The sequence below is a fragment of the Chinchilla lanigera genome, unplaced genomic scaffold (genome assembly GCF_000276665.1).
Source record: "Chinchilla lanigera isolate Chin_1 unplaced genomic scaffold, ChiLan1.0 scaffold00083, whole genome shotgun sequence".
Lineage (NCBI taxonomy): Eukaryota > Metazoa > Chordata > Mammalia > Rodentia > Chinchillidae > Chinchilla > Chinchilla lanigera.
In genome coordinates, this window is record NW_004955484.1 from 2903381 (window position 1) to 2931260 (window position 27880).

Sequence of the window (27880 nt, forward strand, 5' to 3'; positions counted from 1 at the left end):
CTACAGTTTCTTACACTTCTTACAATCTTAAGAGAACCATGAAAGCAAGTTGGTGACACTTCTATAACTGTATCACAGATCCAGTGAGACAGACATTCAGAGAAGTAGGGCTACCCATCAGCAGCTTTTTTTTTTTTTTTTTTTAGTAGCTTCTTATAAAACATCACGGACCTTAAAATTGCAATTAAAGGGACCAAAACATTAATTTATACTAAGCCACGACTAGGAAGATCTTCCACCACTGACATTTTCACGTTCTTAGTTTTTCAACCAAGTCGTCTGCTGTGATGAGCCGATGGGAATGAGTTCATTCTAGGCCAACTTGGGTAAGAAGCCAAGCTGGTTGAATGGTGCCGGAACGTGAGGGTACAGCGGGGAGGTGGAGCAGAACGGCGGCACATGGAAGCCGTCCTCACATCTGCGAGATTCTTCTTTTCAAGGATGCTTTTGCCACCAGTTACCGTGTTCGCGTCCAGTTCTGTGTGATCTCTCTAGTTCTTTGCAATTTCTGATGTGCTCCTTCAGCACCACAAGTAATGATGAGGTGCTGTTGGTGTGATATCTCTGAGGCGAGCCAGGTCTTCATGCCCATAGCACAGGTGCCCAGTGCTGGCCACGAGTCCACGCTGTGCGGCAGAGCACACCGGCACACTTACGGTCGCGTCCCCACAAGGCCGCCCAGCCTCCTGGAGGCATCGCCCTCTTATTTTATTATTTGAGACAAGGTCTCTGTATGCAGTTCAGGCTGGCCTGGACTCACTGTGTAGCCCAGGCTGGCCTCGAACTCATGGCAATCTTCCTGCCTCAGCCTCCCATTTATTTGAATTTTAAGGTGGGTTGTGTGGTTGGAATTGGTTGAGAATTGTTTTGTTTTGGTTTTGAGATGAGGTCTTGCTGTGTTGCCCCTGTGGCCCTTGAAATCTTGGGCTCAAATAACCCTACCTCAACCACTCAGGTAGCTGGGGTCATAGGGTGCCCCACCATACTCATCTTTGTTGAGAGTTTTAGTACTGGTGGCTGACTTCCAGCAAAAAAGCCCTAGTTGCCTGGTTATAATATTTTGTCATTTATCATATTTTATTGATTCTAATATGTACTTTTTATCTCTAATACCTTTGAAATCAGAATGTACTTAGATTTTATGACATAATTATACCTGTAATTGGCAGAGGCTTTTTTCCCTTAGTAGTACCTAAAATAAATGGTGCATCATAATAAATTCAATAATGTACGGTTCATATATTCTACTTATTTGTATTACCTATTAGATTCATTGTTTAATTTTCTTCCCTGGGGTTTTGGATCAGGTTATCCGGCCGTCTCTCTCTCTCATCTAAATTTTTTTTTTTCCGTGCTGGAAATCGAACTCAGGACCTTGTGCTTGACAAGCAGGCATTGTACTGCTGAGCTCATCCCCGGCCCCTCTGTCTGTTTAAGAGGAGGAAATTTTATTGAGAGACAGCCCCTAAGAGGCAGCTCCTGTGTACCTGTGTAGCCTAGGCTGCCCTTGAACTTGTGATCCTCTTGCTCTCTCCCCAGATGTTTGATTACGTTTTTTTTTTGGTTTTGGTTTTGGTTTTGGTTTTTCTCAGGTACCGGGAACTGAACTCACGACCTTGCGCTTGCCAGGCAGGCGCTTTGCCGCTGAGCTAAATCCCCAGCCCGTCTCCCCAGATGTTTGAATTATAGGTGTGTGTCACGCTTGACCCAGGATGCCCAGTCACATCCCTTAATGTTTGTGCCCAAGATTTTGTGAATCTTCCAATTAAAGCTTTGCTTTGAGGGTTATTTTAATCTTAACATTTATGTTTTCAGGTTGATTATGACACCCTCATTCATATCTGGTTAACAGAGCATTTTAGGAAGATGAAATACTAGGAATATGTTGTGCAGGATGGTATCGTGACCTATTACTCTTAGCTGACAGGTAGCCTGCAGTCTGGTCTTTTATATTAGCTACTGTTTTGCTGACGGTACTGTAGAAGAACATTGACTGGAAAACCCATTTAGCATTAGTCCTAGCTGAAACTTTCTTGAATTCTTCCAACTGTGAACACTTGTGAATTTAAATAGTAATAGGCTGTTAAGAAAAAATAATTAGAAGTTACATGGTAATTCTTTTCCAGTTCTCTAAAGGTAAGCCAAGCTGGGTGCCATGGCGCTCACCTGTAATCCCAGCACTCGGGAGGCTGAGGCAGGAGGATCATTGAGAGTTCAAGGTCAGCCTGGACTACAAGTAGACAAAATCTACAACCACTTTGTATTACATACAACCACTTTTTTTGTTTTTGTTTGTTGCTTGTTTTGGCAATATGGGGTAGTATATCTAGAGCCTTGTAGGCAAGCACTCTAGCACTGAGCAAAAGATGAGTCCTTATGCTTTTTTAAAAATGTATTTCAATGGAGAATCACAAGTCAGTAATTCGAAAAGACCCAAGACAAATAAAAGGGGAAGGAAAGGAGGCTTAGTGCTGGGTTTTAGTATATAGGCTTAAGTTTTAAGTCAGTAGTTCTAAACTTTATTTGCATCTAGGGTAATTTTTAAGATGTCAATACTTAATGTGTTTTAGACAAATCAACATCTGGAAGTGGCCATAGGTATTAAAATTTTAAAAAATCTTTTAAGATACTATTATTACATTTAAAAGCCCTCTTTTTTTGAGAGAGGATTGGTTTTTTGAGAGAGGGTCCCATTATATAGTCCTCCTGCCTCAGCCTCCTGAATATTGGTATTACAGGCATGTGCTGCCACACCTGGGTTTCACTTTTATATTGTTAAATATTTTATATCAACTATTAGTTATTACTGTGTCATGTAATCAATATATAATATAATTAATAATATAATATTTTGCAATTAGTAGAGAAAAATGAGAGTTTTTTTTTTTTTTTCTTAAGGCAAGGTCTTGCCTTTCTGCTATATAGTTCAGGCTGTTGCTGTATAGTTCAGGCTGGCTTTGATCTTACTATGTAGTTCAGGCTGACCTTGAACTCACAGCGATCCTCCTCCCTCAGCCTCCTGAGTGCTGGGATTACAGGTGTGTACCACCACACCCGGTTGAGGCAGTTCTTGATTTCGAAGTTATGAGCCATCAAAAATTTCAGAACTATAGAATTTTGATTATGTGAGTACAAATAAGAGAACTAGAAATAATAATAATCTAGAATCAATTAGAGATATATTTGAAATCTGGAATCAATTTTTTTTTTTTTTTTTTGCCTTTTTTTGAGACAGGGTCTCACTATGCAGTTCACTGGCTTTGAACTCACTCTGTAGCCCAAGATGGCCTTGCACTGTCAGTGATCCTCCTGCCTCAGCCTCCTGAGTACTGGGATTACAGGCATGCGCCACTACACCCAGGCGGTTTGTCTTTTTGCTGATTTTTGTGCATGGGGTTTTGTTTCATACTGTGTGCTGCCCCTTGCTCATCCCTCCCCCTCCCCTGAGGGAAGATCTGTGTTGCCAGCAACAGTCTCAAACTCTTAATCTTCCTGTCTCAACCTCCTGAGTAGCTGGGATTACAGGTTTGTGCCACAACACCGGGCTTGCTCATTGAACAGTTATTTGCAGGAATAATTTGGGTGCTAGGACAAGGATGCTATTTTTCAGGAAGGATTTTTATTTGCTTCTGCCAGGCAGTTTGAACCCACTATTATTCTAAGACCTTCCTAAATCATGTTCATAGTCTGAAGTTTTCAGAAAACCTATACAGTGCAAGTCTGTGATCAGATCTGTGGAAAGGCTGGTTTGCTCCTGGCTTGCCCTTGCCTTAAGATCAGAGTTTTTGAAATGCTGGCTTAAAGCAGTGACTATCAGGTTTCCTACCGTGGGCAGTTCTTGGGCTGGATTTCTGCCCACAAGGCCCTTCCCTTTGATGGGTGTAGCAAGTGCCCTCAAGGCAAAAGAGAGATTTGTGCTCTCCTGTGCTTCTAAGTTTGTATCCTTTTTTCCTTTAGCTCTGCCTTGGTAATTGGTATTGTTAACTCTGTGTTGCTTTTTAAGATTTTTATCTTTCAGCCCCCCCCCTTTGTAGTTTATACGTAGAGGGCTGTTCTAAATAATCCAGCCTACCATCGCCAGAAGTGGGTAACCGCAGTTTTCCCATTAGTTCCTATTAATTCACATGTGCGTTAGATTTAGGATATTTAGTGGTTAAGCATTTTGTAAAATGCTTAGGAAGCCGTATATGTTGAACTATAAAAATTAAATAGGACTCAGATTTTGGGAGTAGAACTCAAGAGTCATTAAGTCAGTGGATAATACTCATTTCAGTTTAAGCACATACGTGTGTATGCATACATGAGCGCAGAGGAAAGCTTGCTTTTCTTTGGTTACAAAACAAAGGGTGAAACAATGTTTTTGTTACCCTTGCTCGTAGTATGTCCTTGAGTTGGTCCAGTACACTTGAAGCACTAGGAAGTTCAGTGCTTCCCAGTGTGGAAATTTGGGCTTGCAGTGAAAAAGTGATTACCGGGACCACTTCCTGATGGCTGCGGCCGTCCTGGTGATGAAGAGCACCCGTGCCGTGCTCAGGCGTTGTGCTGTGCCTGGTGCAAATTTGGGCTTTCAAGCCTTACATCAGCCTTACTTTGGAGGTACTTTCAGTTAAGGTTCAGGTCCCCCCTTTCTCTCTTTCTCTCTTTCTCCTTCTCTCCCTCTCTCCCTCCCTCCCCTTCTCTCTCTCTCTTTCGAGTTATTTTTCTAAACCATTGTAATGGCTTGTGTCTAGATGTCCCCTCAAAGCCTCATGCAGTCATAGGTGGGACTGTTTCAGGGGTGGCTGGATCTAGAGTGTGTGATGCTGGAATTGATTCATGGTGCAATGCTGGAGTCAAGGGCACCAGGATTAAGGGTGTGGGTGCTACCCACCCTAGGTAGCCTGGATAAAAGGGGCAGAAAGACACTGTTAAGGTCCCTTGCTTGCCTGCTCTTGCTGTCTTCTATGCGCTATGAACTTGGTCTCCTCTGTGATGCCCCTCGGCCAAGCCACCGTGCTTTGGAGCCAGCTGATTATGGGCTGAAAGCTCTTCAAACTGTGGGCTAAATAAACCTTTCCTCCTTTAACTTGGGGTGTTTGGTATTTTGTCTCAGCAGTGAGCAAAGTAACTTAAGGCACCTTACATCTGTGTGGCAAGGTAATAGTAATTTGACATCCTCCTGTTGATTTTAAGATAAGTCCTATCTATAGGTGAGATGTAAAGGCCTTTCTTCTAATTATTTGGTTTCCTAAAGATTTCTCTTCCGTTCTGTATTTCTTTTCTTTTCCTTTTTACCTGATTATTTTCTGTTACATTTACATGTGCTGTAGCTGGGGAAATGACAGGTTTTTATCACTTAACAAGTGGATTTGCTTGCTACTTCCATTTCTTTAACCATATGGTTCAGGTTGCTCTAGATTACTCAAGATAGTAGTAAAAGTACAGGTTGCTGGTCCTGAGGTTAGCTGTCTCAGATGGATCTTTTCTTGAACATCCAAACAAATGTTTTAGAGCAGTGCATCAGAAGATGTGAAAAAGCTGGGCATGGTGGCATACACATGTAATCCCCACCCTTGGGATGTTGAGGCAGGAGGATCACTGCAAGTTCAAGGCCAGCCTGGAGGCTATACTTTCAGGGATCATTTCTGTAGTATGTTACTAGAAAAGTTTCTCTGATCATGTAAAGTATCAAGGCCAGCCTGGGCTACATAGTGAAAACCTGTCTCAAAAAGATGGGGGTTGGGGGTGGGGATATGAGAGGAAGTGGATCACATTGGCATGATGATAAAGTGTGGTGTGTGTACTTTTGTCCCCACTCATATTGAAACTTGCAATTGACAATGACAAAGGATAAATAAATGTACTTGTGCCATAGAAATGTTTGCCTTCTGTGTGATTTGACAACTGTTAATGTGCCTTATAACACATTCACGCATAGTATGTTAGTTTATTATGGATTAAAACCAACACTGATGTTTGCATTTTGTATAATGAATTGTTTGGGATCATTGTGCAGTGAGAATCATGAGAAAGCCAAACTGGGGTTATTCCAGGCAGTGAATTCAGAGTGCTCTGAATTACAAAACCGAGTGTTAATTGTTACCAGGTTGTAAGCATTCACCAAATGTTTACATCAGTGAGCCTGTCCTGTTGTTATGAAAGCATGAACAGTGAACAAGCACACACACACCACACACACACACCACACACACACACACACACACCATGGGGATTGAATCCAGGGCCCCACTCATGTCAGGCAATGAGCTATATCCCCAGTCCTACAAGTTTCCTTCTTAAACTTTTTTTGCTTAAGAAACTTTCAGGCATTTTTAGATGGATTTCACTATATAGGCAAGACTGGCCTCAAACTTGTCATCTTCCTGCCCCAGCCTCCCAAGCCCCAAGTGTTGTGATTTCAGGCATGCACCACCACATCCAGCTTGTTTAATACACTTCTTGTTTTTTGCTTTCTCTCTTAGCTCTTATACCCTTGTAGTAGTTACGGCAACTACTACAAACCAGCAGCCATAGAACTACTTTTTGGTGAGTCTGATTTCACAAACCATTACCCTCTAAGGTCACAAACATGGTGACTCCTTTCTGGGCTGCTTATATGCCATCAGCTTCCAGCCTTCCAGAGAGGCAGGCATTTTATTTTCAGTAGTTTCACAAAACTTCATTTGGGCTGGGCGTGGTGGCGCACGCCTGTAATCCCAGCACTCGGGAGGCTGAGGCAGGAGGATCGTTGTGAGTTTGAGACCAGCCTAGGCTACATAAGTGAGCTCAGGGCTGGCCTGAACTGCATAGTGAGACCCTGTCTCAAAAAGACAAAAAAACCCCAAAAAACAAAACTTCATTTGATTTGACCTGTGACATGATCGTGGAAATCCCCTTCAGGATTTCAGCATGTTGTAGCTGCAGCCAGAGATCTGTAAATAGCACTTATTTAATACTGGTGTATAGAGTGAGTAGTTTGCTCTCTGCCCTTTAAAAAACAGGTTGATGCAGGGTGTGGTGCACATGCCTGTAATCCCAGCACTCGGGGGGACTGAGACAGGAGTATTACAAGTTTGAGTCCAGCTTGGTCTCAAATAAAAAAAGGCTGGAGGTATAGCTCAGTGCAAAGGCCCTGAGTTCAATCCCCAGTACCAAAAAAAAAAAAAAAAAAAAGACACTGGCAAGACTTTAAGTAAACACATGAAAAGTAACTTTTCTAGGCCTTACTAAAAATGTTATTTGTTTCTCTTTTTTTTTGTGCTGGGAATCGAACTCAGGACCTTGTGCCTGCCAGGTAGGCGCTGTGTATTTGGTTATTTTTTGAGACAGGGTCTTGCTGTGTGGCTCACGCTGGCCTTAAACTCACTATGTAGTGAACTCAGGGCCACGCAGTACTCTTGCCCCAGTGCTGGAATTACAGGTGTGCGTCACTATGCCTGTCTGGAAATATAACTTAGAAGGCTAACAGATCCCACTGAGATTTGGTAGATAAAGGATATAAAACTTTGTCCTGTTACTTTTGAATGATACTAGACAAAGTCATTGTTAAATGTATTTTAGGGCCAAGCAGGTCCATTTGTCAGATTATAAACATTTACCAAATGTTTACATCAGTGAGTAATTAGCTTTAATGTCTTAAAGATGATCATCCCCCCATCTTTCCTTGAATTTAACTGGGTGACTCACTGCATTTAGTATGTAGTATATATAACACCATAGGTGTTTTGTTTTGTTTTGTTTTGGTACCGGGAATTGGACCTCAAGCTTGCCAGGCAGGCACTGTGCCACCGAGCTACATCCCCGGCCCTGGTTTGGTTATTTTTGGAGACAGGGTCTGGTTCCTTAGTCCAGGCTGGCCTTAATCTCACAGCAGTCCTCCTGTCTCTGCTTCCCAAGGGCTAGGATTACAGGAGTGCGCCACCATGCCCAGTTTATAGGTTTTTGTGGTTTGGTTTTTTTTTAAAGCTGAAATACCTTCATTATCTTTTTTTTTTTTTTTAAGACCTTCATTATCATATCAGTTCTAAACATGGGCCAGATTAAAAAATAGTGACATTATTCTCATGTTTTCCTTGACTTTATCTAAGTGAAATCTAAGGAAAAACTACATGCTGTCCCTGTATGAGTTAGTAATTCTGTTGTAGTAACAAAATCTATCCAACTTAAAGCTAAGAAGAGAATTTGCCTCCTATTAACTGTAGAGGTGAGGTGTAACAGTAACTGAACTCAGCTACTGATTTCTGTTTGTCTCTGGGCTGGCTTCCTTCACAGCCTCCACTTTCTGCCAGGGTGGCCAAAGTAGCTTGTCTTTGTCTGAGCCCCTGGGCCAGTTAGGAATATATATGCGGGTCATCTTAGACTGGACTCATTTTCTGTCTCTGGTATGGGCCCCCTCCTGAAACATCTGGACTGAGGGTGAGAGGGGCTGAATTCCCCAAAGAAAGCCTAGCATACAGGATGTGGAATTGTAGTCAAAATTTTCTCTTAGAGAAAGTTCAAGAATGCCAGCTTTTAGCAGTCTATCAAGTGATCCGAAAGGTTTCCTTAGATTCTTTTTCTGGGCAAAGGCATTTTCCTTTCTTAGCTTCCTAGTCAGATAGGATTTTGTCGCATCTCAAACATTCTCTCTCTTGATGTTTACATTCTTCCTGTGGTTTTGTTGTTGTTTTGTTTTGCTTTATGCTGGGGGATTGAACCCAAAGCCTTTGCATTGAGCTGTATCCCTAGTTCTTTTTTAAAAAAACTTGAACCAGGGTGTTGCTAAATTGCACAGGTTGAGCTTAAACTTGGTATCCTCAGTATCCTCCTGCTTCAGCCTCCCTGAGTGTTGGGATTACTGGCATGTGCCACTATGCCTGGCTCTTCCATATATATATATATATATTTTTTTTTTTTTTCTTTATACACTTAACTTTTTTATTTACATCTTAGCATATGTTAGGTTTTAAGTAATTGACATTTACATGTTTTTGCTGTTTTTCTAATTTCCTGCAATGTGTTTTTGTTTTCCTAGTGTGGGAAATCACACTAGATTGTAGTGGAGAAAATTTTTGTTGTATTTTTTCCTTTGTCAACTATTATGTGCCTTGTACATTCCGGGTATGTTTCTAGGGTTGAAAATACTCCTGTCTTTACTAAAATCGTGTTCTTAAAACTCTGAGAGCATTAACCCAACGCTGTGAACGTATGATGTGAAAGCCAGCTGCAGAAGAGCTTGTTGGATTTGGGGTGTGGGAGAGGAGACCTGCACAGAGGTTGTCACTGAGAGATGAGATCAGTGGAGATCACAGAAGGACAGGAGACTTAAACTAGAAAACATGAGAGGGTGGCCCAGGAGAGCTTGGTAAAGGAGAAGGTGTGGGCCACGCAGGAGAAGGAGGGAAGCACAGAGAAGCCGCTGGGATGTGAGGGCTGCTCCTGGGGAGAGGTGAGTCCATGCTTGGAGGATGGGCTGGGGCAGACATTCAAACTGGGTTAAAAGAGATGGGGGAGCTGGGGTGCGGCTCAGTCTGTACAGCCACTTGCGTAGCTTGCCTGAGGCCCTGGGTTGCATTCCCTGCACTGCAAAAACCAACCAACCAGTAAATAAATAAATAAATAAATAAATATTTAAAAAAAGAAAAGTAGAGAGAAAGTAGGCAGAAGAGGAGGCAAGTCTGTGGGAGAAGTAGGAATAACCTCTGTCCGTCCTCCTCTCTGGGAGGTGGCGCTTCATGCCCTGCTCGCCCTCAGGCACAGGCCGTGCTTCCATGCCTTGCTTGCTCAGCAGATCACCGCAAAGGAGAGGGCGCCTTGCACGGTGCGGAGGCCCGGCACACGCCGCGTGGGCCAAGGGGATGAGGCAAGGTCTGTGGACAGCACGCATCCCTCTGCTGCGTGCACCAAAGATGGCATTTCACCATCGTGGCCTTCTCCCCGAAACCTGCAGCCCACGAGAAGAGCAACATGCACGTCCCAGTCACGGAATGTTCTACAAAATACCTGGCCATGTGTCTTCAGACTGTGATCTCGTCCAAAACAGGAGGCCAAGCAGAGAGAGAGATGATGGCTGAATCCTAATGGGAACCTGAAACAGAAAGGAATATTAGACTTTTTTTTTTTAGCAGAAAAAAATACCTCTTTTGCCTAGTGTGTTGGGTTCTACAGAGAAATCAAAGCCATAGGGTATACCTCACGGTTTAGTAAGTGTTCAGACATGCGTATTCTTTTATTGCCTGCCATTCATCAGTAAGTACGTGGAAGACGGGCATATAACCAGAATGCTCAGATTGAGATGCTTCTTTTTGCTGATATTAACATTTGCATGGTGCACACCTGTAATCCTAGCAGTCGGGAGGCTGAGGAAGAAGGATCACTATGAGTTTGAGACCAGCTTGAATTACATAGTGAAACCCTATTTCAAAAAATTTTTTTTACATTTTCTCCCTAAGCCCAATAAAGTATTTAGATAATTTTATAAATATACATCAAAGTAGTGATTCTGCTAAAATGTCAAATGTTGGGTTAGTAGTACATTTACTCAGTAGTTTAAAAGTTTGTCAGGTGATAAACACAAAATAGAAAATGAACATTTAAGATGCTCTTAGGTATATAAGTGTGCATCTTTTTTTTCTTGTCTTTTTTGAGACAAGGTCTCACTATGCAGTTCAGGCTGGCCTTGAGCTCACTTTGTAGTCCAGGCTGGCGTTGAACTCGCAAGGAGCCTCCTGCCTCAGCCTCTCGAGTGCTGGGATTACAGGCGTGTGCCACCACACCTGACTAAGTATATATCTTATATGAAAATCAAACTGAGGGGGCTGGGGATTTAGCTCAGCGGCACGGCGCCTGCCTGGCAAGTGCGAGGTTGTGAGTTCGATTCCTGGTACCGGGAAAAAAAGACAAAGAAAAGAAGAAAATCAAACTGAAAGTTGAAGACCATCTGTAACTAAAAATAGTTTAATTCTTACTTCCTAAGCTCTCATTATCTTTGGAGACAGGGTCTCCCTGAGTCATTAAATTGCCCAGGCTGGACTGAAACTTGCACTTCTCCTGAGAGTGCTGGCGTTTGCAGACATGTGCCACGGCACTGGCCTGTTGCTTTTTTTATGTTAGCGTGTTGGTTAGCATTAAAAAGTTCTCTCTTTAAAAAAATAAAAAAGTTCCCTGCTGTGCAGAGGATTGAACCCCCAGGAGCCTTGTCTACGCTAGGCAAGTGCTCTACCATGGAGCTACATTCTCTCTATATTAGCGTGTGTCCATAGCATGTAAAATTTTTTTTCTCTTTTAAAATATTTAACCAACTTTTATATGGAGAACACAGATTATACACAAAATAAGTAGTCTCTAGTTTAAGGAGTGAGAGCATAGCTGAAACTGTGATCGTCTCTATGTGGGCTGTTTCCATAATGTAAGCAGAGGAGAACAACTCTGTTCTGGCATTTTTGGTTTTTTTTTGTTTTGATTGTGTTTTCGACCTGGTGTCTCTCTGTTGCTCAGGCTGGCCTTGAACTCACAGAAATCTTCTTGCCTCAGCCTCTTGGATGCTGGGCTCACAGGTGTGTGCAACCATGTCTGGCTCCATTACAGCTTTTAATGAATTAGTATAGCAGTTAACCGCATTCTCATAAAGGAAATGTGTTCAGATTTTCACATATCAGCAACAGTGAAGTACTTTATAATTTGGTGGGAGGAGGTTTTACTTACTCCACTTTAAAGATAGTAGAAAGCATGTGTTCCATCCAGTCCTCAGCTCCCATTGGTGTAGTCTGAAAAGCTAGTTTATGTTGCTAAGAGCTGAACAAAACTAGAAGGAATGCAAAGCCTTTGATATTAACATGCTGTTGTGTGACTGTGTGTGGATATGTGCGTGTGCGCACGTTTGGTCCTGGGGATTGAACCCAGTGCATTTGCACTGATCTGCACTCATACCTTTTTTATTTTCTTAAATTTTGAGACAGTATCTCAGTAAGTTGGCCAGGCTGGGCTTAAACTTGAGTCCTCCTGCCTCAGCCTCCCACAAAGTATGGATTACAGGTGTATGCCACTGTGCCTGGTATTTACTTTTACCTTCATGGAGCTTTATTTACTGGATAATTATCCACTACTGTATAATAAGTGAGCAGTAAGTCTCTCCATTAATGGAAAATTTTAATCATAGAGGTTTATAGATGCTACAATACACAGGAAGCCCTGTTGGAGGCTGGGTGTGGTGAATACAGGCTGATGTGTGGGCGTGCAGTTGGCCTAGAGGTGTGAGGAGGTGGAGGTGAACACAGTTCGAGGACACTGGTAGGCAAAGCTCCTGGAAAGCAGCTGGCGAGCTGCAGAAGACTGCAGACAAACAGCCCAACAGCCCAGTGCCAGAGACCTGCGCTGCGCATGGGCGGGGAGTGGAGGAGGCTGAAGGGCGGGAAGACGGGTCCTGGGAGCTCTGAGAGGCTCACAGGGCTTGCGAAGAACCTGTCCTGGCTTAAAGAGCATGCGCCTTTGAGTAGTTTCTCCTCTGCAGAAGGAGGAATGAGAAGAGTCCTCTTTTACGGAACGCATACTAGTTTGTTTTGTTTTTCTTGTGTGTGCGCAGGGTGGTTCACGTACTAGCTGTTTGGGAAGAACATAAGCGGAACAGGAGCAAAGCCGTGTACCTTTTCATGCCTGCATGAGTATCTCCTAGAATGGCTGAATTGTGCTTTCTTGGAGCAAAAGGGATTTGTGTGTGTGTGTGTGTGTGTGTGTGTGTGTGAGAGAAGTTCAGGAATTTGCAGTTAACTTTTACTGTAATACTAAGTAGGTGAATTATCACCAGCTATAATTTTCTCGGTATGAATTAGTGACTGTTTCTCACAGAAATCTTTTTAATCTTAGACTAATTGTTCCCGAAACCTAGCATGCTTCTTAGTCCCTGGTCAACCTTTCTTCAAAAATAGGAGCACATTTCAGTAATTTAATAATTAGCTTAAAGTTAATCAGCTGCTAGTGAAACAAAGCCCAGTGCAGCACAGGTTTATATACTCCACGCTGAAGTCCCGCGGTAGCATGAATAAGGGAAAGCATGGAAGTGATCCATTGCTTGCTCTTGGAGACTCTAGCAAGAGACTTTTTATGCCAGCCTGTGCAGGAGGTAAAACTTTTGCCACTTGTTACCCTGTATTATAAAAACTGATTAACACACGTTAACAGTAACTTTGATGATAATTATTTTATACAGAGACATAAAAAATGGTTGCAACCTCTTTGGAGCACAGAGTCATATTTTAAGTGTATTGATGGAATCGATATAAAGGAAACTTGTGCTAAGTATGAAGTTCTGTTTTGTTTTTGTACAGTGGATCCTCACAGCATGAATGAATAACTACCCTATTTTATGTCTTGTCAGTGTGTCAGGGCCACGCGACAGAAACACAGTTACAATGTGGGAAGTGTAATGACTTGACCAGTTTTCAGTGAAGGAAAAGTTGTAGTTGGTGAGCATATTTTTTAAATCACTCCAGTGGTCATCTGGTCAGTACTGGGGAACAGTCTGTGTGCTTGGTGTCTCCGAGTCTGGCTGTGACTGCCCCCCAGTAGTCCACTTTCACTGTGGGGTCCTGTGGAAGAAGCTGAGGGAAGTTGCACCTTTCACCTTACTGTCTCCTTGTGATGGTCAGTGTGGCAAAGAGCGAAAGGCATTGACTTTACAAGTTGAGGAAGTGGATATTAATAAGATATATGCATCAAAAAGTTAAAAAAAAATTTTTTTTGAGACAGGGCACCCAGTGAAGTCCAGGCTGACCTTGAACTTACAATGTAGCCTAGGCTGGCCTTAAACTCTCACTGTGATCCTCCTGCCTCAGCCTTGCAAGTGTTGGGATTACAGTTGAAAAAGTAATTTTATCCATCAGCTTTACCAAAGTTCCTGACCATAAAATAGCTATTTTGTTGACTTTCCCTTCATGATTTAAGGAAGCCCCATCTGCTGAGTTTACGTGCCCAACTCATATTTAGCAGGAGTAAATTGAGAAAAGTATAAGTTTCACCCAAATTCTGAGGAAATCCTATCTTAAGTAATTTTGTAAAAAAGTATGGCTTAAATAAATAAAACTGGGGTATTGTGCAGAATTTTTTTTAAGACTAATCTTACGCAAATAGTAATTCCCTGGTTATTTCCTATGGATGACTAATTTGTGTTGTGCCTGGTTCTTTTTTTTTTTTTTTTTCCCCAGTAATTCTGAGACAGGGTCTCACTATGCAGTTCAGACTGGCCTGGAGCTCACTTTGTAGCCCAGGCTGTTCCCAAATTTGCAACAATCCTCCTGCTTCAGCCTCCCCAGTGCTGGGATTGCAGGCGTGCACCACCACACCCTGCTGTACCTGGTTCTTTAACACATCTATCATTTGTTTACTCAGGCCATGATTCAGAAAGTTGAGTCAATATGGGTTAGTTGAAATTTTTTTGTAGTCCCATAATAAGTCTAGATTGATGAATTATATCTTTGTATATGAGTCTTATTATTATCAGATGATTCTCTGCCTTTTTTTTTTTTTTCCTACCGGGAATTGAACTCAGGACCTTGCGCTTGCCAGGCAGGTGCTTGTGCTACTGAGCTATATCCCTGGTGATGATTCTCCTTTGAGACAGGTTCTCACTTTGTACTCCAAGCAAGTGTTTAGCCCAACCTGGTCTTGAACTCAACATCCTCCTGCCTGAGCCTCCCATGTGCTCAGATGGTTATTTCTGTAAAAGATCTGTTTACCAAATTATGCAATTTTAATAGACAGAGAAAACTCAGTTTTTGGACCACAAGACCAAAATGATAGCAAAATGTAAGAACTAAAGTTGAAACACCTGTGGAGTCTACGCCTGTTTTAAAGAATGGTATGGGAAATTGCCACTTACGTAATTAACACTGTTAAGCTAGGATCTGTCTGAATAGTCAAACTTTAGAGAAAGAAATAATACAACAAGGTCATGTAACTCAGCTGTGAACTTAAATACAAGTTAAAATGTTTCTAAAGCACAGGTTAAATGCTGGCTTAAACAAAAGGATCTGTAACTCCTAAGTTAAGGCACTTGAAGGAAAAGATGGTAATCCATCCCTGACTGTGTTGTGTCTCAAGTAAATGCTGGATATGCTTTGCTCAGAGAAAAAATTGCTTTTGTTACTGGGGTTTAGACCCATGGCCTTCCCACTGAACTGTAGCCCCCCCACCTGTTTCTTTTCCATTTGTGTGTGTATGTGTGTGTGTGTTTGACAGAGTCTTGCTGAATTAGCAAGGCTGGGCTTGAATTTACACCCCCCCCACCCCCCCCCCCCCCCCCCGCCTCAGCCTCAGCCTCAGCCTCCAGGAAAGTGCTGGGAGCACAGGTGTGTATCAGCATGCCCAGCAAGGAGAATTTTTATATAGCCTATTTTCTGCATATTCTGGACTTGGTCATAGGTATGTCTTAAAGTATATGAACTTCAAACTTTCTTGGATAGAACTTAACTCTTAATAGGAAAGGTGAAGGACCGGTAGGAAAGAAAAACGAGAGAGGTGTTTACCAGTTTCTTCTAGTTATAGTACCTTCTGTTATGTCTACTAATGGATAACATTCTTAAGAGCTTGAATGTGAAAAAAATATTACTATTTTTGACAGGGTCGTGATATATATGTAGTTCAGGCTGGCCTTGAAGCCATTCTCCTGCCTCAGCCTCTGGAATGCTCAGATTACAGATATGCACCACCACCCCAGCTGGGAAAAAGGTATTTTAAAAAGATACCTTTTTTTTTCCCTCCCCAGTAGATCTTCTGGTGTGCTTGAAATGGGCTATATAACATCTTTTCAGCCTTCACCAATGACCCCTAAAGCCAAATCCCACCCCTATAGCCATGCTGAACCAATTCAACCCAGCTGACACTTTCCTCTAATTTTTGGTGGTGCTGGGGTTGAGTACAGGGCCACACGCTAGCTAGGCAAGGACTCTGGGCACACTGAGCTGTATTTTTGGGAGGCCTCCACTCCTAATTTTTAGAGTTTGTCTAAGTTGCCTACGCTGGTCTCCAGTGGGTAGTACTCCTGCCTCAGCCTCCCAAATTGCTGGGATGACAGGCATATGCAGCTATGCCCAGCTTTCTTGAGGTTCTTAACCCTGAGCATATATCACATCACTCGGGAGCCCCAATAAACACTGGTTGCCAGGGTTCACCTTCAGTTTTTTATTTAGTAATTCTTAAGTTAGGAGTCCAGGAGTTAGTGTTCCTGGGGATGCCGATACTCACGCATTTTAAGGACCACTGCGGCTTGGATGAGTATTTTTGCATATTTGGCTTGGCTTCCCTAGGTAAAGGTCAAATAACACTTTCTGTTCACCTTGTTCTAGGTAATTTGTGTTTATTGTTGTGCAGGGTATTACAGGGAAGTAAGATGGAATTTTCACTTGCAGTTTCGAGTTCAACCTGATCTTAAAAACTTCTTGCCCTATACAAAGCAGTTCATAAAACCCATTTTATCAGCTCAGGGCCAGTGAAAAGCCATTTTTCTTTTTCTTTCTTTTTTCTTTTTTTTTTTTTTTTTTAAGAGCAGAATATATTTATTGAGTGAAAGAAAGTTTCCTTCCAAGAGAGGGACCCAAGGGGGCCCGAGTGGGTTGCCAAAGTCCCTGTCCCTCCCAGGGACTTTATAGAGCAAAACCTCGAGTGAGGCAGGTCCAAGATAGGGGGAAAATGGGACATTACAAGGTGGGCATGAGGCGGGGAAAGCCATTTTTCTTAGCTGTAATCAACCTCGCTGGGAGGAAAGGAGCAGGCTTGTGGGAAAGGCCGGTCCTGAAACAGCTGAGGAACTCAGGAATCGCTTTCCTGAAATTAGTATTAGCAGCATCGACTGGAGACTCTTTTTTAGAATTGTGACTCTCCTTCCTCAAAGCTACAGCCGAGTTTGTAGGGATTAGATAATTTGCCTATTATTTTCCACCCGGATCTTTCCACGGGCGCTGTGACTTCAGCGTGAGGTGAGCTTGTTTGTGCGGGTTGCGGGGAGGGGGCCACGTAGACAGGTTCACCGCGCCGCGCAGAGCGCCTCCGTCCTGGTTGGCACCCAGCACCCCAAAAGCTGTTTCTGTACATTGTGTCTTTACAGTACAGCTGTGAAGAGGTTTCATCAAAGATTTATATTTTTTTTCCAGAAAATTGTCAGTCATATTTGGAGTCTTAGCTTACTTCAGAGTGGGAGTTATTACCTAATGAGCCTTAAGTGATACAAATCTAATATTTTAAAACATCTTAACATTGAAAAGTGTCTTTTAATTTTAAAAATCCTTAGGTTTTAAGTGTGGAATTTATCACATTTCATGGCCCAAAATAGCACGTTGAGTTTTTGGCCTCTTCCTTGCTGCCCGTGCCAGCAAACATGGCACCATATGGCGGGAGCGCGGACGCCCGGCGCCCAGGGCGGCCGCCGCGCCTGCGCGCTCATCTGTTGCAAGCCCGCGTATCGACAGGGTAGTAGGGTTCCGGAACATCACCGGAGCCTGCGCTTGAGGCTTTCAGCTCTCCCCTACCAGCTTCAGCATCTGACCTCGCTATGAAAACACTCAGAATTTCTTGGCAGCCCTAGCCACCTTCAGAAAGGAGCTGCTGAATGCTCCAAGAGAGGGTGCACCTTTCAGGAGCCGTCGGTAAATGTTCAGTGTCTCCTAAGTGCCAGCACTCCCGCCCCACTGCGCCCTTTCTTTGTTTTCTTTTTTGTGTCCTGCCCCACCGTGCCTGGGCTGCACCCTTGCTTGGTGATGACGCCTTGTCCTCATACTTGCCCCAGCCCTAACCAGATATGTAAAGGAAAAGAGATTGCGAGTGTGGATCTCGTGTGGATCTCGGGCGTTGGTGTGCGCAGGAAGAGGGACAGGGAGCGATGAGAGGACACGTGGGAGGGGAGAGGGAGCTGAAGTCCACCACGCTCGCTCCTGTGGAAAGGTATCAAGTCCAGCAGTGGCGACCTTTTTCGAGACGAGTGCCCAGACTGCAGCCCCAAACCCACTTACTTACCGCAAAGCGCAGTTAGACCTGAACACTGAGGTTTCAGTTTGGAAAAACCAGCTGTTACCCGATGCTCAGAGGGCTCCGCCTGCCTGCTGCGGCTTGAGTTCACCACCGCTGCCCTAGCCCATGGCTCTGCCCCATGACCTAAGCGCCTTTCCCCGACCCTCCGGGCATCACCACGCTGAGGGATTAAAGTCCCACCACACGCACCTGGGGGCGATGGGGTGGCCACAGTTTTTAGAAATTCTTAAAAGGATGTATGTTGACGATTTAAAGAGTTAAAAGTTGTCCCCATGAGGTAATTAGACTTGTAACTTAGAAGCTTCTCTCTCCCATATAATTCATTGGTATTTATTCACATTTTTTTTTCTTCTTGATCATTTCACAAATTTTCATTTGAAAGCTAATCAGTTTTCTCTGGGGGAACTGGAGTGAAGTGAACAGTGGTGATGAATTCCTTTACAGGTGTACAGAGCAACTGCAGAAGCCTCCTACTGTACCCTACCCTGTGTACTGGGAAGTGCACCCAAAGTCTTTGATTGAGCTGTATCCTAGGACACCTGTCTTTCTTATTTGTTAATTTATTTTGAGACAGGAGCTCTTTAGTTAGTCCAGCCTGACCTTGAACTCACTATGTAGTCCAGGCTGGGCTTGAACTCACGGCAATCCTCCTGCCTCAGCCTCCTGAGTACTAGGATTACATACATGTACTGTCATGCCCAGCCCAATATTTGTAAGTTTTTTGAGACAGATTTGTTGCTAAATTACCGTGGTTAGGCTTGAATTTATGATCTTGCTGCTTCATCCTTCCAGAGTGTTGGGATTACTGTATAGCCATGTGCCACCATGCCCAGCTAGAAGGATACTTCTTAATAACCTTATTCTTCACCCATCCTACTGTGTTTCCTTGAGAAAACAAAATAATGGGTTTCACTTTCTGAGAATAACATTAATTCTAAAAGTGCTCAAAAGAATAGAAGGAAAAAATAGAAACAAAGGTTTTATAAGCAATGAGGGGAAGATATTGAAGGGAGGGGAGGGAAATGGGGAGAAAAGAAGAAGCGAGATGCATCATATACAGGTGCAAACTCCCTAGGATGAATGTGATCATTATGTGTATCTAAAATGTAACAGTAAAAAAAAAAATACCCAGGCGTGGGGGCGCACACCTGTAATCCCAGCAGTCAGGATAGCTGTGTGTTTTAGCCCACCCTGAGCTATATAGTAACTTCAAGGCCAGCTTGAACTGCATGTTGAGACCCTTTCTCAAAAAGAGTACCCTTAGATGTCCTTACTTAATCATTTCTTGTTTTGTCCACCTTGCTCCTGTCTCATAGCTTTTATCTTTTCTTCAGTGTTTTGTTTTTCTTATTTTTGTGTTTCGTGCTGTTGGGATTAAACTGCGGGGTCTGATGCATGCTGGGCAGGAACTGCACTGCTGAGCTGCATCCTCAGCCCAGACCAGCTTCGGTCTTGATTGGAGTGTGTTAAAACAATCCATGTTGAAAGGCCTGGAAATAGATCAGGAAAGAAGACATTTGGGAGAAAGAAGCTGTTTACACTAGGTTTGTAATAGCAAATAGCTGCTTTAGAATGCACAGATGTTACTTGGAGATTATGGAGAATTCTTGTAAAGATTGTGTTTATATTAATGCTTACATTAATTTATCAGTATTTCCTAGAATAAGTATTTACTTTCTATCATTTCAGCATTTGTAGTTTGATATAGTGGTAATTGCTAATGTTTAGTTAGTAGTACCTTTTTTTTTTTTTTTTTTTTTTTCTTTTTGAGACAAGGTCTCGCTATGCAGTTTAGGCTGGCCTTGAGCTCACTTTGTAGCCCAGGCTGGTCTCAAACTCAACAATCCTCCTGCCTCAGTCTCCTGAGAGCTGGGATTACAGGTGTGCGCCACCACCCCCGGCTGGATTTATTTTGATATAGTAAGATTTAGGCAAATTGTCATTTGTGTGAGGTAATTATATTTATGTTTTTGTGTAAGGTCTTTAAATATTTGACTATACATGAAAAAAATTAAATGTATCCATTAAATTTTCCCTAATTCAACCTAGGTGCTTTGGGTCTCACTGTGCAGTTCAGGCTGGTCTTGAGCTCACTTTGTAGCCCAGGCCAGTCTCGAACTCACAACAATCCACCTGCCTCAGCCTCCCAAGGATTACAGGCATGCGCCACCATGCCGGGCCTTACACAGCTTTTAGAATGGCCTGTGCTGTCTTAATTCAGATAGAAGGCCGGTGCCCAAACTCAAGCTGTCCTTTTTTAGCACCGTAGTTCATACTGGATTCTGCAGATTCTCTGTCTCTCCCTCCCCCTCCTTGCCCTCCCTCTCCCTCTCCCTCCCTCGTAGTTGAAGCTGGCCTCAAACTCTCAGCGATCTTCCTCCATCAGCTCCTGAGTGCTGGAATTACGGGCGTGCATCACCATGCCTGGCAAAAGTATTTTCAAATAAAATGATTTTAAAAATACCTATGTCATTTGACTTGTCAGTGTAAGGTTATAATGAGTTATTGTAAGTCAAGTCCATTAGGCTTTGTGTGTGTGTGCTATTACGACCACTGTAGTCTTAAGTAATTAGCCAGATTGCTGTGTATTTTCATATTTTCCGAATAGAAGTATAACTTCTCTGGAGATGAGTCAATTAGTATTTGACAGAGCTGACCATCTTGCCAGTACTTACATCTACAAGTAAATGTGCTGTGTGAGCCGTTCTGCTGATTCCTGTGGTGAGGGCCATCTGACCTTATTGGGGCTAAGGGCACCGAGGAGGTCTTGTTCTCTGTGGCTCGGTACTGTTGTGTGTGATTGTCAGAAACCAGCAGTGCGGTGGCGCTGTGTGTCCTCCCTTTTATCCCTTTGAGAATGCAAGTTGTATATATTATTCCCACCACCCACTCGGGAAGCACACAAGTAACAGAAGTAAGTCAACTCCACCACACTGTATTTAGCATAACATATTTTAACTATGGGAAACCATTACTGAACCAATGTTGCAGTTTTTATTAAATCCGTATAGTGATCTCAGCATATACTAGGTAGGCGATGGGAAGGAAATAAGCCTAAGAGTAGTCCCCATGGGGCGCCTCGCCTTGTTTCTCAGGTCTCTGCCTTCTGCACAGAGTGTCTTTCCAGCCCCTCCTACACCTGCATCTCTTCCTTTGAGCCAGACCACAAGCTCCCTCCTTCTATGGCCTGTGTCAAATGTGTCTTCCTCGATGCAGTGGCGCTGTCTGCCTTTCTGTCATCCTAGTCTTGGGCTTGATGGTGCTTTTATTCTTGTTATAGTCATGCGCTACCACGCCCGGCTAAACTCCACTCACGTTCAAGTCACTGATGGTTAGGTGTTTATGTGTAGACTCATGTTTGATCTTTACCACACTAATTTACTAGAGCCAACATCTGTGCTTCATACAAAAATAAAAAGGAAAAAAACTGCCCAGTGAGGTAAATCTTTGTAAAAGGTCAGTGGGTCAGCCAGACTTGGTGGCGCACGCCTGTCATCCCAGCACTCAGGAGGCTGAGGCAAGAGAGTCATTGTGAGTTCGAGACCAGCCTGGGCTAAAAGTGAGCTCAAGGCCAGCCTGAACTGCATAGTGAGACCCTGTCTCAAAAAGACAAAGAAATAGTCAGTGGGTGTTGAAGATTCATACGGAAGCACAACCTTTTAGTAAATTAGCCCTGTTGGAGGGCATAAAGCTGATGTTGATCATTATCCTTAGGAAAAGTAACACTCATCTGCTATCCCAGGAGACAAACAAGTAAAATAAATTCTGATTGAGCAACAATGTGGCACTGAGGGGGAAGTAGTTAAGAATCTGGTTGAGGATTAAGATTCCCTTTAGACTTGCTCAGGGAAGATTTGCCTGGACTAAAAGTGGGTTTTTCTGATTAGATAGCAATTATATTCCTTTTGCTTTGGGCAGTGGGCTTTGAACTAGGTTAACAAATGAATTGTTTGTGTGAGTGGAAGTTTACTGAGTACTTAATGAATAAATGCCCGGGAAAGTGTACCTACTACTGCAGCAAAATATTTCCAGTCTAGAGCAGGCATCCATTCGTAGCTGCCTTCAAGTTTTTGTAAGGACTTAAAAGGCTGTTTTCCCTGGGGTGATTCTACAGCTGTTGTCAGATGCCTAGTAAAAGGAACTTACTCCTTTGTGATCCGTAGCTGTTTCATGTAACTGTAGAATGTCCCATCCTTTTTGCTAGTACTGGGGATTGAACCAGGAACCTTGAAGTGAGCTACTTCCCCAGCTCTTGATAACATCTTTTGTTTTGTGCTAAGTTGTCTAGGCTAGGCTTGAACTTAATGATCCTCCTAACTCAGACTCCCAGAGTATGGGTATGACAAGCACGCACCACCATGCCTGATTTGAATGTTCCATCTTTTAGACATCATCCATCTCCCAAGCATTTGTTTCAGAAACTGGGGTAGCTTCCAGGTTGGTTTTGTAAATCTTTTGATTTCTCCAGTCACTCATTAACTCAGCCTGTTCACTTACCGGAGATTATAGTTCTAGACTCATTCTAACTGTAAAACATTCTCCTAAGTGAATGGGATGGTTGGCTTAATTGGAACATTCACACCCAAGCTTCTCAGTAGTAACTTTGACAAGCAAAGAATGATTAAAATAAAGCAGCACTAGTCATCATAGTATGCAGATTAGTTGCCTTAAAAGACTTGAAATCCAATAACTATTTATATTTTAAATTCCACATCCCAGATTTTATAGACTCATAAAATTGGAAAGGACCTCAGCCAGTGTTCAACCAAGGTTTCTTAACTGTTTCTTTTGTTTGTTTTTTTGAGACAGTGTCACTGTGTAGTTTGGGATGGCCTTTCTTCATTGTGTCTTGTTAGAAATTTTGAAAAGTACATGCAAAAGTTTGTATTGGATTTGAAGACAATGTCAGGCTCACAGAATGTACTGATGGATCCTAGATGAGAAATCCCTGTTCTAGTCCAAAGCCTGCCCTTGGGGACTAGAGAGGCTAAGTGACAGTGTAAGGTCGTAGAACTTCTGTAGCTGAGTTCTTCTGTTAGTCAACTCTTTCTCCGTTATTCTATCCCTTTTCGTAAAACCAACTCTGAATTGATAGAGGAAGAGCTAGGAGTTTTAATCCTTAAAATCAATGATTTCAGCTTTGTTTTTCTCAACCAGGAGAGTAAAGTAGAAGAATACCCAAAACGTTTGAGTCAGTGATTTAGAAAAGTGAAATAACAAAGCAATTTTTTATAACTCACTGTGGTTATTTAGTGCTAATCCGGATCCCTACTAGTACAGCGTATCTCATTGTCTCATCATTTCCTTATCTGGACTGCCAACACCTAGATCCATCATGTGACTGTCAGACACATCCCTCTAGAGCACACACTTTTGTGATTTCTTTTTTTTTTTTTTTTTTGGTTTTTCTCCGGTACCGGGAACCGAACTCACGACCTTCCGCTTGCCAGGCAAGCGCTTTTGCCGCTGAGCTAAATCCCCAGCCCCAGCACACACTTTTGTGTTTGTCATGTCTCCTCCTTCCTTTTCTTGCTTCTCCCAAAGGCCTCCTGTAGTTGGGCGCAGTCTGAGCCGTACTACCTATCCCACCTTTGGGGGCTGCCTCAACCAGAAGGCATCATGTAAGCTTAAATTGTCGTCTGTTATCATTGTTTGCGTCCCAGTTTTATTGTCTCCTAGCAGTGTACATCTGATCGAGTTGCTTGCTCAGTGTCTTCATCTATAAAATTTGTATTTGTTTTGCAGTCTCCTGTTGTAAGAAGTAAATGTAGCATCTGGTTTAGTTAAGCGGCATGAGCTGGGGATATAGCTCAGTGGCACAAGCACCTTCCTGGCAAGCGCAAGGTCCTGAGTTCAATTTCTGGTATCAAAAAAAAAAAAAGTGGCAGCTTGTATATCCCACCACACCCTTCACATTCTTAATTGGAGTCAGGCAAGTGTCTCCAAGTACTCTGTGCTCCACTGTATCATGTACTAATGTATCGTTTATACAGCATCAACTAAATGCCTTCTCTGTGTTAGTCATTGATGCATTGGGGTGGAAAAGCATGTTCTCTTTTTCCTCTGTTCATAATAATTTCTGTATTGGTACTAACATGTGCAGCCTCAGCAGTCTTTTCTATAAAATTTGATCATTAAATTAACAGAAAGATTTGTGAAACTTTAAATAAAAGTTTTCCCCAACTTTGTAAGAGGACAGTTGTTTTCTTTCCACGGGGGGGTGGGGGTAGCACTTTAGGTAAGAGGGCCTTCTTTTGGAAGCCCAGACCTCTAGCTCCAGAGTGATAAAGAACAGCTGATAACGCAGCTTGGCTCAGCTTCTAATTTGATGCTTCTGCGGGCTGAGAGCCAACACTTTGCCTCTGATTTGTGGGTAGGGGTCTAAGTGCAGTCCTAAACTGATTAGAAGGATTTCATTTCTTAATCTTCTGTCTTGATTGAGTTCTTACAGTCGTTTGAAAAAAATCATGCATACTCAAGTAGATATATATTTATTCATAAAATGGAAATTATTTCAATATTTCACATATTTTAAAATACATTAAAATATAAGTTAAAGACCAAGCTTTAAAGAAAAGCAGCAGCAGCAGCTGTGTTTCCGAGCCCTGGGGGATCAAGCAGCTTCCTTTTTGGAGGACCCACTGCAGCCCTTCGTGGAGCTCAGTCTTCTGGCTAGTTCAGGCCTACCTCATGCTGCTGTGCTTGCCTCATTGTTGATTTCACTATTTAGCTAGGCAGCTGGGTTGTAAAATACCTGAGGTTGGAGACTAGATAAGGTCTTTCATTTCTTTTGTATCCTGCAACATTATCCAGCACAATTGTGGATACATAACTATAGAATGTATACTTGTTGATTTAGTCTTGGGATCATTTCAGAGTATCATTTCTCTGATTTTTTTTTCTTTTTCTTTTTGAGGTAAGGTTTCATTTTGCAGTTCAGGCTGACCTTGAACTCACTTTGTAGCCTAGGTTGGCCTCGAACTTGGAGTGATCCTCCTGCCTCAGCCTCCCCAGGGCTGGGATTTCAGATGTGTGCCACCACACCCAGCTCTGTTTCACTGATTACTAGTAAAAGAAAAAATATTCCTAGCCTTACTCTACCTTAGTAATTCTGGGTTTTATACTGCATACTGCTCTTCCAGGATTAAAGATAATCAAGCCTGTACATATTTACAATTTGGAGGGAATACATTATATTTGATGAAGTGATTTGATTTGGACGTCAGGGGAATGAAGCCTTCTGAGAACCAAACCTGAGTTGGCACGCACATGTTTTTGTCCTTTCATTCCTTATCAAACAGCAAAGTGCTAAACCATAGCATTTCCTTTGTAATCAGATTTTATTGGTACATTTTAGATATACACAATGATCACAGCCGTCACAGAGCATTTTCTTTTTATGCGTTCTCTAATTAATTTGTGTTGGCATTGATGTTCTCACTGTTGCCAAAGTTGTGTAAAATACTACTTCGTATTTTGTATTTTGCAGGGCTCTGTTCTGTTTTTCTTAAGCCTTACTATGTTCTTTGACTCTAAAGACAATAGCTAAGTGGTTTCATAAATCTCAGAAGCCTAACATCACAATCTTGTTCTTACGACATTTCTTTATTCTCATTTTTCGAGGAACTAAATATAGGAAGAAAGTACAAAAACTGTTTATAGTCAGTTGCAAATCAAGACACCAAATGACGTGAAAAACTAACTCAAAAATTGGAGTTTGTGTCTCTATGGATTATGTTACTCCTTTATAAAAAGTGTAGTATGCTGTAACTACTAATATAATTCACTAATTTTAGATCAAAGCTGTTACCAGTTATAATTTAAGATTTGGGGATTTTAAATTGTTTTATTTGCCTGATATATTAATTTATTTTTCTTCATTTAATAAACATTCGAATTTGAATGGCCCAAATTGACGTTTATTTTTCTCGCCCATAACTATGCAGGTTATTTGGGATTGCTTTGCTCCAGGCCACGGGTTGGCTTCAGATGTGCCCTGGTCTTTCGTAGGGGGAAAGGCAAAAATACAGGCCAAAGCTGCCAAGCGCTTAAAGCCTCTGCTCATGGCTGTGTCTACTAGAGTTACCCTGGCCAGAGCCAGTCATTGATCTAGCTCCATCTTGGGGGGTCCAGGCTGTGTATCAGTTCACAGCAGGACGCAGAGCAAACTGTAAAGGGTGGTGCAAAGGAGTGAGAGTGAAAAGCTGGGGGAAGTAACCCAGCCTGCCCCTGTACAGGAGCAAGCCATTAACACAGTCATTGATTTGCTAGTATACGTCCTGTGGGCTACCGAGATGAGAGTTTTCATCTTGACTACATTATTTAGAAAATTCTCCAGTGCTCTAGATTTCTTTCAAAAATGCCCCTTTTGCCAAAGTTACTGTTCAATAGAAATATGTACAAGCAGAGGATTGTGATATTGCCTTCTATGTGTTGTATGAGAAAGAACTAGAATGGCTGATGGATAGGAAAATTTAAGAAGTAGATTAGAAGGGAATAGAGCTGGCGTGGTGGTGCACACCTGTAATCCCAGCACTTGGGAAGCTGAAACAGCAGGATTGTGGCAAGTTCGAGGCCATCCTGGGTTACAAAGTGAGCTCAAGGCCAGCCTGAACTGCACAGGGAGACCCTGTCTCAAAAAGACCAAAGAAAAGAAAAGAAAGATCTTGTCTCAGAACAAACGCATGCCATAAAATTGGAAAATATCAGGTCAAAGGAAAGTGTCTCTGTGTTGTTACTGTTTTTGTACATTTTGCTGTGTTCTTCCCATTTTCCAGTTTGTACCATCAGGTAGGAAAGGATCATGGCTCATATGTACTTTCTGGAACATTCTTCCCAGCATCTAAAAGATACGAAGTGCCATTTTATTCCCCATATGAAGAAATAGATTCAATTGCATATTAAGATTTCTTCTTTTGAGTTTATTTTGGTGCTACTTGAAACTTTGATTTTTTTGTATTTATTTATTATTGTTCTTTAAAACATCGTGTCTTTTTTTTTCTTTCCTTCTAGCCTGAAAATGAAATTTCTTCAGACTGCAATCATGTAAGTATGGACTTTCTGTAACTCACCATATGTGCCTTATATATATGATAACATACTAGGATGCTTTTTCTGTCGTTTTAGGAAGCTTTATGTTTTCTTAGATTCTCTTAATCTTAGAAGGATGATAAACTTTCAGAACCCTGGTAAAATCCATAACTTCCCCTTCATTGCAGAAGCCAACAGTTTGTGCCAAATAACACTTATGTGCTTAGGTTTAAACTTTCCTTTATTGTGGGGGGAGGTGTTTGCTTGTTTGTGTTTGTTTTAAAATTTTATTATTATTATTTTTGTTTTTTGAGACAAGGTCTTGCTATGTAGTTCAGACTAACATTGAACTAATAACCCAGGCTGGCCTTGAAATTGTGACATCTTCCTGCCTCAGCCTCCCAAGTGTGGAGATTACAGACGTGTGCCAGCATGCCTGTAAAACTTTCTTCTATTATAACTCCTATATGAAAATAATTAGTTCTGTGCTTATCAAGTAGACAACTTTAAAAATACTATATTTATAGTTTTTTCATTAGTCATTTATGAGTGGTAGTACATTGAAAGGAGACTAGGTTGAAGTCTATGTAAAGCACAGTGGGGACGCAAAGTGAATTTTGTCCCGGTGGGTTGATGTCAAGAAAGGCTAGTGAGTTAGGTCTTTAAAAAGCTGTATATCTGGCGGGTAGCACCCCACCACATTGTAGCAGGTAGGCTACATAAGGGGACTTAAAAAACTGACACATTGGCTGCTTAGCTTTACTACTTATTCTTTTTTTTTTTTTGTCTTTTTGAGACAGGGTCTCACTATGCAGTTCAGGCTGGCCTTGAGTGCACTTTGTAGCCCAGGCTGGTGTTGAACTCGCAAGGAGTCTCC

At 42.3% G+C, this 27880-nt stretch overlaps 1 protein-coding gene across 1 annotated transcript in view; it reads left to right on the plus strand.

The window, feature by feature from the left end:
• Glg1 (golgi glycoprotein 1) overlaps positions 1 to 27880 on the plus strand; it is a 116524-nt gene that overhangs the window by 31991 nt on the left and 56653 nt on the right. Inside the window, exon 2 of the mRNA XM_005403463.2 lies at positions 26986 to 27018. Coding sequence (XP_005403520.1) covers positions 26986 to 27018 — 33 coding nt within the window. The remainder of the gene's footprint in view (positions 1 to 26985; positions 27019 to 27880) is intronic.